Below are 16,163 nucleotides of genomic sequence, written 5' to 3' on the forward strand. Positions count from 1 at the left end.
CATACTTTCACAAAATCGATTTCATACTTATCGTAAAGCAACAATCATTATTCCGTAGGTGGGAACAGGCAGAATAATTAAAATGCTATTAGCAATTAGAAATATTAAATAACAAATATCGAGTAAAATTTTGAATAAAAGATAAGACTAGATAAATTAAATTTAGTATACAATAATTAGCTCATACATCCTGTACTAGGTATATACAAAATTTTCCCTCATTAATTCCTGGAATTAATCTTATGTTACAACTTCTAATATGCATGTCTGTAGAATAAAATGTATTTGTGATAAATAGAATAGAAAGGTTAAAAGTAAAACAAAAAAATAGGACCAACATGAAAACGATATTTTAATAAAATAATAAACAATTCCGATTTCTACCAAATGTTTACTGAAAACCAACTTGACAGATCGCTCGTCTCTGTAATTGGACAGTGTAGGCAGATAGATTTTTATCTTTGTATTTGCATCTGTAAATGCCACTTTTTACATATAGAAAAGATGGCAAATCATGAAAACAAATAAAATTCTTAGTGTGAAAAGCAGACGCATATACATATGCGTGTACAAAATGTCCAAGAAACTAATTTATTTTCTTCTGCCACAGGCAGACAGAATCAGAACTTCGTTGCTATAGATGGAGTTTTCCAATAACTCTGAAAATAGTGTTGCTAATATCCTGGTAAAGTTCTGAAAAACTTTGGGATTTTCAGTAGTCATCCAGGTTCTGTAATTCACTTCCAAGTGAATTTCATTGAAATTTTCTGTCAATTGCACTGAAAGTCACTCGGAAGTGAATTACAGAACCTCCACGAAGAGATCTGTTATAGACATTGGGGTAAGTCTTCGACCAAAACCTATTCATAATAGCCATAGAACTCTTTGATGCATTTTTCTCTAGTTTTTCTTCCTGCAACTGAATTCTCATCGCTTTTACATATTTCAAATTTAATATATTAAAGTGGGAATAAAAAAAGACAGCCATAGTGTAAACGCAAAACAAATACAGTACATCTGACATTCAAATAGAATTACTTATGTAACATATGTAAATGCATATCATGTAAAAGTACTTCTGTGCATAAAAAAATCAATTCTGTAAGTAATGGCAGCTCTCTGTATTAACGTGGAGAGTTCATAACCACTCAAGGGGAGACTTCTTAAATGGGGAAAACCAGCAAGCGTGAGAAAAAATCTAAAAAACATAAACATAAAAAAAGTAAACGGAAACATAAAAAAAATGGGAAGGACACTGAAAAACCAACGTCCAGCCATTCAACAAAGAAGGCTGCCAATGAAAGCGGTTTCGAAATCCCAGTAAAACTTATGAACACAAAGTCGCATACACCTATTACACCGCAAGAATATCGAGAACGGCAAAGTCAAATGCGACGTGTTGTTGATCCGACCACCGGACGCGTTCGTCTTATCAGAGGGGAAGGTGAAGTAATGGAAGAAATCGTAAGCAAGGAACAGCATGCTAAAATAAATAGTTTAGCAACCAAGACGGATGGGCAAATTTTTCAACAGCACGCAATTGGCACAGTAAAAAAACCGAAGTGATCAATGAATTCGTAATGTGACTTTATCTTTAGAAGATTTGTCAAAGACAATGCAACAATGCAATAATTTCACTATGTTCTAGAAGTAAAGAAATATAGAATATTTAAATATATTTTACTATTATTAAATAATATGACCTCTTCGTGAGCGAGCTACTAATAAAGCTGATAGAAAAAAGTTGTGGAACCGTCAAGCCAGGCAAAGTTATCTCCCACTTTTGCACGGCACATAGGACATGTTTGCTCGCGCTTAAACCATGTGGTTACACAATTATCACAGAATATGTGACCACATTCTAATACAACTGGTGAGACGTAAGTGTCTTGACAAATGGCGCATATTTCGTCGTTAGTATCGAAGTTATCTCTTGCCGGTTTTCTCGATTTATCCTGATTGAAAGAGTATATGCTTGAAATATGTTTTAAAAAATTTTAAATTAATTATTTACCATTAGATTCATACACGACTTCTTTAGCGATTTTGCACGGTCTGCCAATTCGCATCCTTTGAGTACAATGTAAGTAGAAGAGAACAATACACCTGAAATCTGAGTAAGAAAATCATTATATTAAAGATTCTTAAATACATTTTAAAATTACTTACCGCATGTAGACCAGAATAAGACGCAAAAAGGAATAACAACCAACTCTGAATGGGCACCAATGATCGGTAAAATTGAGAGAAAAATTCAATGAAAACATACAAACGCGTCTGAAAAGAAGTAGGCTGGAAAAATAATCTTAAAGATGGCAAATAATGCATTAAGGTACCCTTGACTTGTGTCGTATCGCACGTAGCGGTAATAAAGTGACGAGTACTTTTATCGAAATGGTGATCAATTTAATCACAAGATCATTTACGGCAATATAGTAGAGTATCACTTCTGCAGATATAAGTTTCGGTATAACAACAGTAGTTTCAATTGGGCTTTGCGCAGTTGTCGTAAGTTGGTTTTGAGAAACTGTTTTCGTACTTTGAGGCAGATTAAGTACTATTTGATGAATGATATTAGTTTCATCCGATGATGGTGCTATTAGCAGACCAAACGGATCAGAAGGAGCTGAGGCAAGTGACAGTCGTAGAGAAACTACGGACACAACTAAAAATAGATCTCGTAAAAGTATTGAATTTTTCTTCTGTTCAAGTTTCACAACTTGTGCTTGTAAGGATTTGTTAACACAATACATTACAAATTGTAATGTTATTAAATCCAATATACCCAATAAATGATCGTAAATGAATTTTACGAAGAGTATACAAGCAAAAGGTATATAGTGAAGGCAAATACGAATAGTTGTGATAACTATGTCAGGATAAATGTTATTATATAATTCATTTGTCGACGTTGCTGACTCTTCTGTCGCTCTGGTTGAATTCTCTGTCAACGGGTTTGTACCGGTAGTGGATGTTGTTCTATGATCTGTTAAATTATCTCTTCCATCGTTTAATCGATCTCTGCTTGTAATTGGTTGATTCAATTGATTTGGTGTTAGAATGCTACCAACATTGCTCGATGTAACATTATTACGGAAACTTGAGGATAAATGAAGGTGTTGGTCTGCCACCAAAATTGGTGGTCTCGCAGGGTATGCCCGATTTGGGATCGCGTTTGCAACAATTTCCGGTTGTCGGCCCGATAAAGTTAACATTTGATTATTTAAGGGCTCCTCATGAGGATGAACAGATGAAACAAAATTGTCGACACGAGAAAACGCTCGCAAACCTTCAGTTGTTAAAACACTATTCAAATTTCCAAGTGACGCAGGAAGAGACCGAATTCGATTTGAATTACCCGACTGTGTCACTAACCCGGAATCATTTTGTCGCGATAAATCGCTATTTCTTGTTACGGCAATAAAATTGCTTAGTCCGCTTCTAGTTACTCCTGCCACTTGTTCTCTTAAGAATCGCGCGTATTGCTCCATTATATTGCCCGTGCTACTTGCTTCATTAGTGAACACCAAGTTTCCTTGTTGATGTGTTGTGTTTTCTTCAATAGTAATGCTCGTACTATCCAAAGATTGCTGGACTAAAGGTGCATATTGTGTCCGTATGCTGTGAACCACAGGGGAATTTAAGCTGGCTGCATCGACCCCGTCTTCACTTGTTCGAAACCTCGAAATAGCGGTGTCTGTTTCCGTTTCAGTATAGGCATTACTGTTATTCATTACGTGAACTAACTGCTTCTTGCTTTTATTATTAAATTGAGTATAAGTTTATTTTGGATTTGCATAGCAAAGAATAATAAGCTAAGATAATACCTTATGAGTAATCTAAAACTGTGGTTGAGAAATTTTATTGAAGAGTGTAGCCATCAGTGTTGCCGTTAACTTAAAAATAAAGCATAGTGTTTTGTTTTTTATTTGTCACATCGGTAAAGGTAAACAAGTACATCAAAGCCCTAGTAATTTATTAAAACAAATTACTTATTATATCCAAGTGAAATATAGCCAGCCAATTTTGTGCTTTAGAACGAAAATTAGAAAGATTTTTGAAACTTATGACTTGGATACATACGATTGTATTTAATGCCAAAAGGCATTTATGAAAACATTCACAAAAAATTATTAACCGATTTCGAAGTGCATATGCATATGTATTATATTATATTCTAGTTATTTACGTACCCTAAAAGAATATTTCACAGCAAATAGGAAAATATATGTAATTCGTTAACGTTATGCTCGTTATTCGGTAGCTCGGTAAACTTTCCCAAGTGTGAACATCCCTTTGCTTTTTTCTCATCAAAAGGAACACGAATTTTGTAAAACAGCTGATTTTGTATTTGCAGAAGGAATAATTCTGTCTAGCTCACGGACGAGAAAATGTCATCTATGGAGAAATTATAGAAGTTTGTACGGCCAGGAACCACTGATCCACTCAGACAGAGGCAGTTTATTTGATGTCATACGCTGACGATAGTTTGGTAATGGTGTCCGGCAATGGCATTAATGGTTTCATTGGGAACGATTACTACTCGTCCATCCCGCTTCTTTTAGACAAGGAATCTTCTACTTTTTTCCCCGTTAGATCCACGGTGACCCTGTTTAAACATTGGACGAAAGATGTCAAACTATCACTGGGAGTCAAAGTCTGAACACCGATTTCGAGGACAAATAGCCCCAAGTTACTATGAGTTACTTTAACATAATAGCGGTCGCCAATAAGGTCCACAGCCGCAACAAGGTCATTAAGTTGCTGACCGGTAGTACTTGGGGTAAATGGAAAACAAAATTTGGCCGCGATATTTAAGTCATGCAGCCGGCCGGTTCTAAGCTCTGTAGCGCCCATCTGATCGTCTAGGACTAGTGTTACGACGTGATTAAAGCTTCAGACCTGCCAACCTGACAGTCACAAGACGCTTCTGATACTCCCAATACAACATCAGCACATGGAAGCATCCATGCTTTCTCTTACTATTGCGTTCGTCAAATATGGTCAGCAAGCAACCAATTGTTGCTCGGGTGTTAGCATAGGAACTACCCTAGCAGGCATTTACTGAATTCATCTACATCTCTTGAATACCGAGTTCCAGGAGTAGCTTTCCGTAATTCGAAGCAAAAGCAAAACAAATTCAAGGAAAGATGTGTTTGCTCTGTTTGGTGTAGGATGGATATATTATTTTAAGTTTGTTACAGAGTTGCCTTCTGGTAAACTGAAATTTATAATACGTTCACATATGCATTATATATATATAATTGGCGCGTACACCTTTTTTGGCTGTTTGGCCGAGCTCCTCCTCCTATTTGTGGTGTGCGTCTTGATGTTGTTCCACAAATGGAGGGACTTACAGTTTCAAGCCGACTCCGAACGGCAGACATTTTTATGAGGAGCTTTTTCATGGCAGAAATACACTCGGAGGTTTGCTATTGCCTGCCGAGGGGCGACCGTTACTAGAAAAATGTTTTTCTTAATTTTGGTGTTTCACCGAGATTCGAACCTACGTTCTCTCTGTGAATTCCGAATGGTAGTCACGCACCAGCCCATTCGGCTATGGCGGCTGCCATATGTATTAATCACCTATAAATCCACCAAATTACTCTACCCGTTCACATATGGTAGATTACCTGCAAAATTGACAATCAGCTGTCAAAACTGATTTGAGAGGTTTTTCTTCATAGAAATTATTTTGGTGGAATATTTAGGTGTATTTGGTTTCTTTAATTATTATTAACGATATGAAGAAAATACAAGGAGAAGGAATAGCTAATTTAATTGCGCAATTAATTGGCCGCTAATAATACAGTTGGAGGAAATCCGTATGCGACGTTTACTGAGGTTGCAAAAAATTATGGCAGCAATGCGCATGGGATACTCTATATTAAATTTTATAATAAGTAATAAGAATACAAAACGTTTATGGACACACGCTTTTTTCTGTTAAATGAATCCCTAATTAATAATATTTAACAAAAATTTTATTAGAATTATGTTTACAGACCTGTTTCCTTTGCCGGCATCCATTTCATTTAGTTTTTATTTTGATGTTTCTCCTTACATTCGTAATAATAATTATCGATAAGACAGAAAACACAGGGTTGTATGTCGAAAAGTAGCGATATTATCTAGGATTATTTTATAATCTTAGATTTTGGGAGAAAAATTGTGTATGGGAAATTGCGCTTTTTAATAATTGATTTTTAGTTAAGCGCGAAAAAGTAGGTCATCTACTTATATATGTGAACGTATTATTAGTTTGAACATTGTTTTTCTTCCTGTTGGCAATTGAATACGTATTTGAAGTACGTACAAAAAACGTCTGTCTAGCCGAACAGATTTTGTTCGCTGTAAGAGGCTGCGAGCTCTCTTTGTTTGTTAACAGTAATAGTAGCCCCGCCAGTGTCGGGCATATCACCGGTCGTCCTCGTCTAGCTCATCAGAGGGAGAGGGGTGTTAGATGAGTCGGTTTTAGGGGGCATGTGAAAAGGTGGTTAGTGTCGTGCGGGGTGCCTTCACATGCCGGTCATATGTTTGGTATGTCGGGGTCGATTCTGGATAGGTAGGAGTTTAACCTGCTACAATATCCAGAACGTAATTGTGCCAGTGTTACACGTGTCTCACGAGGAAGCTGAAGCTCTTCATCTGCTATGGGTGGTGGTTGGACTTCGATTACGGCATCCACAGGACGGGTGCTTAAGAAAGTGGTGACGGTCTCCCGGTGAATGTCGTTTATCGACTGTTTAAACACTGTCAGGTCCAGGAGATTGCGGTCAGTTTTGTCCTGAATTTCGTCAGCGTAGTCTAAGAGATGTTTCCTGACGTGCCTGCGAGGCGCGTCAGGCTCAAGCAGGTGTCTGCAGGGGTGAAACCTGCGGTAACATCCCAGCAGGAACTGCTTGCTGTGCAGTTTGTTATGCTCCATTACTGGAAGCATTTGTGCCTCGTTGTGTAGGTGGTGAAACGGGGACATCAGGAGGCAACCGGCCACTGTCCGAATGGGGGTATTTTGGCATGTCTGTAGCTTTGTCCACTGCGTGTCACTAGTTCCAGGCGACCAGACAGGCGCTGCATAGTTTAGAACCGGCCGACCAATTGCCTTAAATGTCGATAGCAATAGTTCTTTGCCTTTGCCCAAGTGCTGTCGGCAAGCGATTTGAGGACCTTGCTGCGGTTTTGGACTTAAGTGGCAATTGCGGTTGTGTGCGCTGAGAAGGAGAGCAAACTGTCAAAGGTTACACCCAAAATTTTGGGGTTGTTTACCGTCGGAATTGGTGTGTCGTCGACTCTTACCTTAAGGGACAGTTTGACCTCCTTTGTCCAGGTGGTAAAGAGGGTCGCCGTGGATTTAGTGGGGGAAAGTTGGACATTCTTCGCAGTGAAAAAGCGAGAAAGGTAGTTGTTTACTTTGGAAAACAGGCCATCGATGTCATTGCCCGACGCCATTATCGTACAGTCGTCAGCGTATGAGACCAGGGAAACTCCCTCTGGTGGTTGGGGGAGCTTCGAGATGTAGAAGTTGAACAGCAAGGGAGAAAGGACACCACCCTGCGGTACACCTTGCTTTATCTCCCTCTGCTTTAATGTTTGATCTCGAAAAATCACTGACGAGTGACGACCGCTCAGGTAGTTTGCGGACCACCTCTTCAGCCCTGGCGGGAGTGTCGACTGATAAATATCATCTAGTAGCGTGGAATGGCTGACTGTGTCGAAAGCCGTCTTCAGGTCCAACGCTACTAGGACAGGGGCGGTTTTCGTTAAGCCCGCGGTTTATTTGGGCGTTTATGGCGGTGAGTGCAGTGGTGGTGCTATGCACTCGTCGGAAGCCGTGCTGATGTGGGGCTGGAGCCAGGTATTTCGTGAAGAGTGGGAGTAGGAGGGCTTCTAGTGCCACTCTCCCTGCTTTCCACTTGTCAGGGATGATGAGAGTGGCCAAGGACAGATTGAAGACCCTTGTGAGAAATCTTACACCCAATGGTCCCAGGTGCTTCAGCATTAGCGCGTTTAGTCCGTCAGGGCCAATGGCTTTAGATGTTTTTGATTTGTTGATGACCCCTGAACCTCATCACCGGAGAATCTAAGTGGCGCACTGTCGTTCGTCAGTTTGTGCAGCCTTCTGGTAGCACGACGCTTGGATCTGTCGGCCGGAGGATGCAGTATAAAAAGCCGGCTAAAATAGCTCGCGCATCTCTTCGGGTCCAACGAAGTACAACCGTTGAAGGTGATCACCACCTTGTCGTTGGGATTCGTCGGGTTCGACAGGGACCTAACGGTGGACCAGAGCTTACTCACCCCAGACGTGAGGTTACAGCTCTTCAAGTGCTCAACCCAGCTGCGAACTCTCTCTTCATAGTCGGTGCAATAACAATTGCACAGCAATTGCCAAACAAAATTTCAATATAACCACGACGTGACAAAAAATTTCGCCTTGTTGTATCGAACGTTCGATACCACTTTTCGACTTGCTTTGCCTTTCCGCAACTGTAATTGACAATAAAATTTAAGTTAAAAATGGTATTGTAGTTTTTTTGATTTTAAATGTCTTTTATGTGCGAAATTATGTATATATGTATATACATAAAATATGTAGATACAATTATAGCATTAATGTTATGCTTTGGTTTTCTATTAAAATGTATATATATATATATATATAATTGGCGCGTACACCCTTTTTGGGTGTTTGGCCGAGCTCCTCCTCCTATTTGTGGTGTGCGTCTTGATGTTGTTCCACAAATGGAGGGACCTACTGTTTCAAACCAACTTCGAACGGCAGATATTTTTATGGGGAGCTTTTTCATGGCAGAAATACACTCGGAGGTTAGCCTTTGCCTGCCGAGGGGCGACCGCTATTAGAAAAATGTTTTTCTTAATTTTGGTGTTTGACCGAGATTCGAACCTACGTTCTCTCTGTGAATTCCGAGTGGTAGTCACGCACCAACCCATTCGTCTACGGCGGCCGCATTCCTATTAAAATACAAATACATAATAATAAAATAAATCAAAATATTCTATTTAAATTATACAGGTTTAAGCAATTGCAATGGATCAAAATTAAAATGGTAAAATTGTATTTTTCATTCGGCCACTCTTTACACTGCTGGACGTTTTTTCATAAATTATCTATTGGCTATTTACTTGGTATTTCGTGGAAAACAACAAGTCGCGAAAGATCATAGACTTCGTTCTAGGAACTTAAAATATGTGCTTCGTAATAGCTGCACCTGCAGCAGGTATTTGTTCAATACACGCATGTGTACATATGTATATGAATGGGTGAAAACAGACCTCGAGACAATGGACAATTAGCTACATGAGTTATAGGTTAGAGGCCTAGACATTTTTTCATGGAGCAAACTTCTTATAAAAAGTATAAGCAGAACGAAGACCGCCGCCGTAGCCGGGTGAGTTGGAGTGTGACTACCATTTGGAAGCGAGCAGGCTCGAATTTCCGTGCTTGAAACACCAAATGATAGAAAAAGTTTTTCTAATTGCGGTTGCTCCTCGTCAGGTAAGCCCCCGATTGTATTTCTGCTAGGAAACAGATCCTCATAAAAAATCATCGGCAGTTCGGAGTCGGCTTAAAACTGTAGGTCTCTCCATTTGTGGAACAACATAAAGACGCAGGAGGAGCTACACCAAATTCCCAATAAAGGATGTAATTGCCAATTAAATATAACTTCTTTCCTGAAGTGATCCTGTGGGCTTCCTCGTTCCTTCGATTTACGCCTTTAGGTTACTTTTTATGGGACAATGTCATTGGTTTATTCCGGAAAACCAGCAACTCTTAAAGCGGGGGAAGCCAGTATTCAAGCCACCGAGGTGGGTATACGCCGGATATCATATGCATAAATTTAATGCCAAATAATAAAAAAAATATACCATTCCAACAATATTCCTGTTTTGTATTAACATTTTATCATATCATATCATATTATCATATCATATCATATTATCATTTTAAGTTCTCTAGCTTTTAAAAGACATTTTTTTATTTTGTTATAAAACAGCGGCCGCCGTAGCCGAATGGGTTGGTGCGTGACTACCATTCGGAATTCACAGAGAAAACGTAGGTTCGAATCTCGGTGAAACACCAAAATTAAGAAAAAAAAGTTTTTTCTAATAGCGGTCACCCCTCGGCAGGCAATGGCAAACTTCCGAGTGTATTTCTGCCATGAAAAAGCTCCTCATAAAAATATCTGCCGTTCGGAGTCGGCTTGAAATTGTAGGTACCTCCATTTGTGGATCAACATCAAGACGCACGCTACAAACACACACACACACACATATATAAGTTTTTAATTCGAAAGTCGAATTTTGTTTTTTAAAAAATGTCGGAGCTAATGCACCGCTTTATTGGACTCCAGATTAAGACTAAAAGTTTATTTTCACAATTCAATTAATTATAATAAGTTTTACAATATTAATGCAAGTATTGCATTTTTATTCTTTGGATAAATTTACAATCTTAATGCAAGTATTGCATTTTTTATTCTTTGGAAAAATTTACAATCTTAATGCAAGTATTGCATTTTTTATTCTTTGGAAAGAATTGCCCAATTAGTGCCTGCAGGTTATTGTTCTGTTATTTGCATTTCCGGCACGCTTAAGAAATAAATTGCTTACCTAATGTCTACGACTTGTTTGTGTTATCAAATTAACAATTAAGTAAAAGTAGCAAAAGCAAAGGAAAAAGAGAAAATAAATGTAGCGCGTGTTAACTCCTCCGCATTTAAAAACGAACGTCCTCGTGCGTCTGAGTAGGATAATCTTCAGGATGTGGTTCGGGTTGTTGGAAATTTTTAACTGTTACCTCTTGTAATGGGGCCCTTTTGAAAAATTCGGAGACGTGTTTGGCCCCTCGCTTTGGGCCTTTCGTTGAAGTTAGTTTTAGTACCCCGATTGCCATTAGAGTTAAAGTTATACCAGATATCCCAAAATTAACTATTGATGTTGTTAACCCTTTATTTTTTAAAGTCTCGATATAGTTTATGTTTTTTAGGTGAAGTTCTTTCATCATTTCCAGGCTTAGCAATTCTTCTTCGGCCGTAAGTGTTGCATTTGGTTGTAGAACTGCAGGAAGGGGTTTTCCGCTGGAGATTTCTTTAGACAGAAATGTTTGGTTGTTTATTATAATGGTGGAGTTATGGTACTGGATTGCGAATGATCCAGTTAAGTTAATCTTCGCCTTGTCGATGTGAACGGTGTCGTTAAATCGATTTAAAAGTATTATTCCTGGGAGGACTTCTAGGACAGTGGGAATGTGTTGGTTGTTAATCGTAATGCAGCTAGGCGATCGGCTTTTGAGTAGATGAGGAATGCATGTGGAGTTACTGATGTCTACAATATTTTCCTTTGTACAAATTTTAATTTCATTATGTTCTTTACAGTTGCTTTTCTTTCCAAAGATTTTATTTTGACATCTTATAATTTTTTCAAATGGTATTTTATATAATCTATTACCTTTCTTTATTGCTTTTATTAATAGGGATTCACATAAATTGTTGTCAGTTTTTGGGATTTCAATTAAGTACACAATCTTAGAATTACTAGAGGCTATCTTAACGTTACTGAATTCAAATGCCTCTTCTATATTAGTGAAGGGAATATTATTTTTCTCAATAATTTCTTTTATTAGTTTCATTTCAACGTTAGAAAATATATATGAATTTACAATGCCAACTTTGGCCCAATGTATTGCATAATTGATATTTATGATTTCATCTTTTATTAATTGTAGCTTAAATTTAATGTTCACGGCCATATCATGCTGAACATCTTCCTTATCTTTTAATATTTTAAATATTTTATTTGACACTTCCGTTATATTATTTATTCTTCCGCTCATTGCTCTATTTATTATTAATTGGTTATTGTTATTTTCAAGTAAATTGTTTATATGATTTTCTAACATAACGAGATCTTCGTGATCCGGGCTCCCTGTGAGCCATTTCCAGGCGGTACCAATTGCGTTTATGGATCTCTTGTTTACCTTTGGCTTTAATCTACTTAGGAAACTTTGTATTTCGGACATTTCATGGAGCAAGAAGGGGAGTAAGGAATTGTCGGGAGTTATTTTGTGTCTTATCGTGGAGTTGAGTTCGTTCAAAGTCCTTTGGTATTCGTCCGTGTCTATTGTATGTATAATTTTGTAGGTGCCATTTTGGATTTTGGTCCATCCTGTATTAAAGGTTGCAAGTTGTGAATTTGTATAATCGAGGATACGGAACTCGCCTGTGGCGAGTGGTATTATTAATCTGAAAGCAATAGATGCGTTAAGTTCTAATATTACTCTTGTGTACGGTTCGGTCTTTTTCTGTTATAACTACACTAGATTTGTCTTCCTTTACTATTTCCTTTTTGTATCTGTTAGTAAGTTTTGAGCCTAGTCTTTTATTTATTCGCACGTAAATAATGTCACCTGGCAAATATGTTTTCATTGGGGTCCTCTTCCGATTGTGCACTTCTAAGTCTTTTGCTTGTTTTTTCCTAAGTGCTTCGACATTTTCCTGCCGGGCCTTCTCGTACTGGTCAGGATTTGTAGAGACCCTGCGTCCAAAAAATATTTCCATCGGTTTCTTCCCTGTTGTCGAGTGGACTGTGCAATTGTACTCGTACACCGATCTGTCCAAAATTTCTAGGAATGTTCTATGGATTCGTTCCGCCTTTAGGCAGCGCGCAATTTCTGAGAGGGTTGAGTGGAATCGTTCCACCTGCCCGTTTACTGTGCTTGTGTAAGGAGGTGTCTTGTAGATTTCTATTCCAAGTTGATCCTTCAACATAAAACATAAGGAGGCTGAGTTTAATGCTTTTTCGTTGTCTACTACTATCATTTTTGGTACGCCGAATGCAAAAATTATCTGTCTCAGAGGTTCCCTAATATCTTCCGAAGCTCTGCTTTTTATTACTCTAGCTTGGGCATATTTGGAAAATTTGTCGACTGCAGTAAGAACTAGATTTTTCTCTGTGTTATAAATTTTATTATTTTGTAAATTTAAAAAGGTTTAATTTCACTTAATGTAATAACTCACTTCTTATTTAATATCTCTAGTTATTAATTTTATTATTTTGTAAATTTAAAAAGGTTTAATTTCACTTAATGTATTTAGTTAAATACGCTGACTTACAGTAGGAGTAGCATTGAACTACTCTTCCCTCGCTGGCTGCACGGATGAATTCCTTTTTGGTCGGCTAGACCTACTGCGGCTCCTGCTGCAACACTTCGATGCGAGGTGGTCTCCGGACGGACACTAGAGAGCCTGAGTCTTCTGGGAATCCTGTATGACCAGTCGGAAAGTAGGATTGGTGCCGTTGGGAAGTCAACTCTAATTTCTTCCTTTCACAGACACTTTTAAACACTTTACACTTTTTCACGACTGGTCCCTGCTCGGGCGCCAGTTTTTAATTCGAAAGTCGAATTTTGTTTTTTAAAAAATGTCGGAGCTAATGCACCGCTTTATTGGACTCCAGATTAAGACTAAAAGTTTATTTTCACAATTCAATTAATTATAATAAGTTTTACAATATTAATGCAAGTATTGCATTTTTATTCTTTGGATAAATTTACAATCTTAATGCAAGTATTGCATTTTTTATTCTTTGGAAAAATTTACAATCTTAATGCAAGTATTGCATTTTTTATTCTTTGGAAAGAATTGCCCAATTAGTGCCTGCAGGTTATTGTTCTGTTATTTGCATTTCCGGCACGCTTAAGAAATAAATTGCTTACCTAATGTCTACGACTTGTTTGTGTTATCAAATTAACAATTAAGTAAAAGTAGCAAAAGCAAAGGAAAAAGAGAAAATAAATGTAGCGCGTGTTAACTTATATATACATATATATATATGATATATAAAACACTCCGAAGGGTGTGCACGGTAAGAAGATGGATTTTCTCTCTAACAACTTTTTACTTCTTCCATTAATCTGTTATGGTTGAGGCGCGTCCTGAAAATAATCAATGAAAAATATCTACGAAATCCCAGCTTCATCAAGCTTAATGACCATGTAGACTGCCAGCCACTAACACCCAACTCAATGTAACCGTAATAGGGTTAATAAAGCTCTAATGTATTTACAAATCCCTTAATAGAAATTACCAATCAAGCTTCCTTACAATGTATCCAAATTGAGCTTATATTCGAACTGAAAAAAAAATGTTGAGAAATTATTATTCCATGATCCGCGAACTCACGTTTGACATTAAAGCTCACGATGTAGGTAATACCGAAGGTTTCGTCTTCCGAAAACCTATACTTTGTTTTTGGTGAATTTGACAATTCAATGACGCAATGCAGAAAATAAACAAACCTTTGTGTTTTATGGCCACCTAACTCCCCAGACCGTGATCATACAAATTATTACTTAGTTGAGCGTGAAACCAATAAATTTCCTCACAACACCAGTTCTGGTCAATAGGCATAATATTGTATGATACATACTTATAAAAGTATAACTACATATATACTTATTGGAGTTCATTCAATTGTGCATTTTGTATATTCGTTTGGATATAGCAACAACATTCGAAATGTTCCAAAAATAAATTTTTTTATTATAATTAATTTCATATTTATAACGCGTATTTTATGATAAACCTGTGTGAAGCAAGGTTCAAGTTGTTGGTATATACATATACATACCTATGTATGTATAAGTAGTGAGTTCACGGACAGTACACTGCAGTAGGGGTGGTTTTGTCATTTGGCTGTGGTGCCAGTACACTACCGGCCAGAGGGAACAATTGAAATACATTGAGTCCTTTTATATTGCTAACACAGGGTCAGCAAAAGAACAAGTTACAACAACACACATATGACGTTGGCCCATTGTCATGGAGAAATTATGACAAGTGGCGAACAAAACAAAAACACTATCCCAAGAGGGACACTTAGTTATTAATGTTTTACTTATGTAGCTGCATACATTCAAGGATTAGTTTAATAAAAAATTAGTGTTAAAAAATATGAGTTGTGCCTATATCCAGCAATTATTAAAATCCTAAAGCAAAAGTTCACAAAAATAAAATTTATAAATACTATAATATTCATGTAAATATGTACAGACGTCTGTTAAATGTGCCAGAGTACAAAATCCTACAAATGTGTAAGTCTTGTACATATAAAAAAGTAGTTAAATTGCATGTATGTTTTGAAATTATTACCTTAAGTAATTACATTCGACATTTACATATGTACGTACACTTGTGCAAATGCATGGAAAGGATCTATCCGCAAGAACAAGGCTTTCCGTTCCGTGGGTGATATTAATCTGATGTGGGAGAAGCGTGTAGGGGTGCTTTCGTGTACTTTAAAAGCAGTGACAATTATTTATAGTAGTAATAGCCGAATGGGTTGGTGCGTGACTACCACACGGAATCCAGATAGAACGTGAGTTCGAATCTCGGTGAAAGACCAAAAGTAATACAAAATATCTCTCTAATAGAGGTCGCCCTCGGCAGGCTAAGGCAAGCCTCCGAGTGTATTTCTGCCATGAAAAGGCTTCTCATAAAAAATATCTGCCGTTCAAAATCAAGACGCACGCCACAAATAGGAGGAGGAGCTCGGCCAAACACCCAAACAGGGTATACGCGTCAATTATATACATATACAGTAGGTTCTGTTTTTATGCGGCTTTTTTTTATGCGGTTTTGAAATAGTGCGGTTTTTTTTTAATTACAAAATGCATGTCGACCTATCGGGAATTGTACATATAAACAAGATTCTAAACCAGCTAAACAAAAACTCATCACAGATTACATCAGAAATGCTAACCCTACAAGTGTGGAACCGCCTGCATAACTATCTAGATCAGACGTGTACATTTCCTCAAGTGACGAAAGTAATTTTACGCCAAATCCTAAACGAACGCGCAACATGTGGGTATTGTCTGATTCTATTTCTGACTTAAATTTATTTTTCGATTCTGACGTTTCTTAAATAAAGATATAATTTTCAAAAATACAATATTTTGTTTATGCGATTTTATTTAATTATTTCAGATTCATGCGGTCTATGGAACGTATCTAAAGTTATAATATGGGACTAGTGCCCTTTTTTATGCGATTTTATTACATTATTTCAGATTTATGCGGTTTTAGCATTTGAAACGTATCTATAGTTTTACTATAGAGCTAGTAGCTTTTTTTATGCTGTTTTTT

The 16,163-nt window shown here is 37.4% G+C and overlaps 3 protein-coding genes across 3 annotated transcripts in view; 2 read left to right on the forward strand and 1 right to left on the reverse strand.

Moving 5' to 3' along the window:
* Nucleotides 1–1,108: 1,108 nt before the first annotated feature.
* On the forward strand, nt 1,109–1,678 carry LOC128855170 (ADP-ribosylation factor-like protein 6-interacting protein 4). Its single transcript, XM_054089868.1, has one exon. It carries the CDS (start codon nt 1,168–1,170, stop codon nt 1,564–1,566), a length of 399 nt encoding a protein of 132 aa, XP_053945843.1. The 5' UTR covers nt 1,109–1,167; the 3' UTR covers nt 1,567–1,678.
* Nucleotides 1,567–3,916, reverse strand: LOC128855166 (uncharacterized). The gene is made up of 5 exons (XM_054089865.1): nt 3,828–3,916; nt 2,337–3,756; nt 2,170–2,277; nt 2,015–2,113; nt 1,567–1,955 (listed from the first exon to the last, which is right to left on the reverse strand). Exons 2-5 carry the CDS (start codon nt 3,732–3,734, stop codon nt 1,722–1,724), a joined length of 1,839 nt encoding a protein of 612 aa, XP_053945840.1. The 5' UTR covers nt 3,735–3,756; nt 3,828–3,916; the 3' UTR covers nt 1,567–1,721.
* Nucleotides 3,860–16,163, forward strand: part of LOC128855171 (rootletin) — an 88,407-nt gene continuing 76,103 nt past the window's right edge. The window contains exon 1 of the mRNA XM_054089869.1: nt 3,860–3,946. The gene's annotated coding sequence lies outside the window, so the exon portion shown is untranslated. The remainder of the gene's footprint in view (nt 3,947–16,163) is intronic.

Source organism: Anastrepha ludens, chromosome 2 (genome assembly GCF_028408465.1).
Source record: "Anastrepha ludens isolate Willacy chromosome 2, idAnaLude1.1, whole genome shotgun sequence".
Taxonomy (NCBI): Eukaryota; Metazoa; Arthropoda; class Insecta; order Diptera; family Tephritidae; genus Anastrepha; species Anastrepha ludens.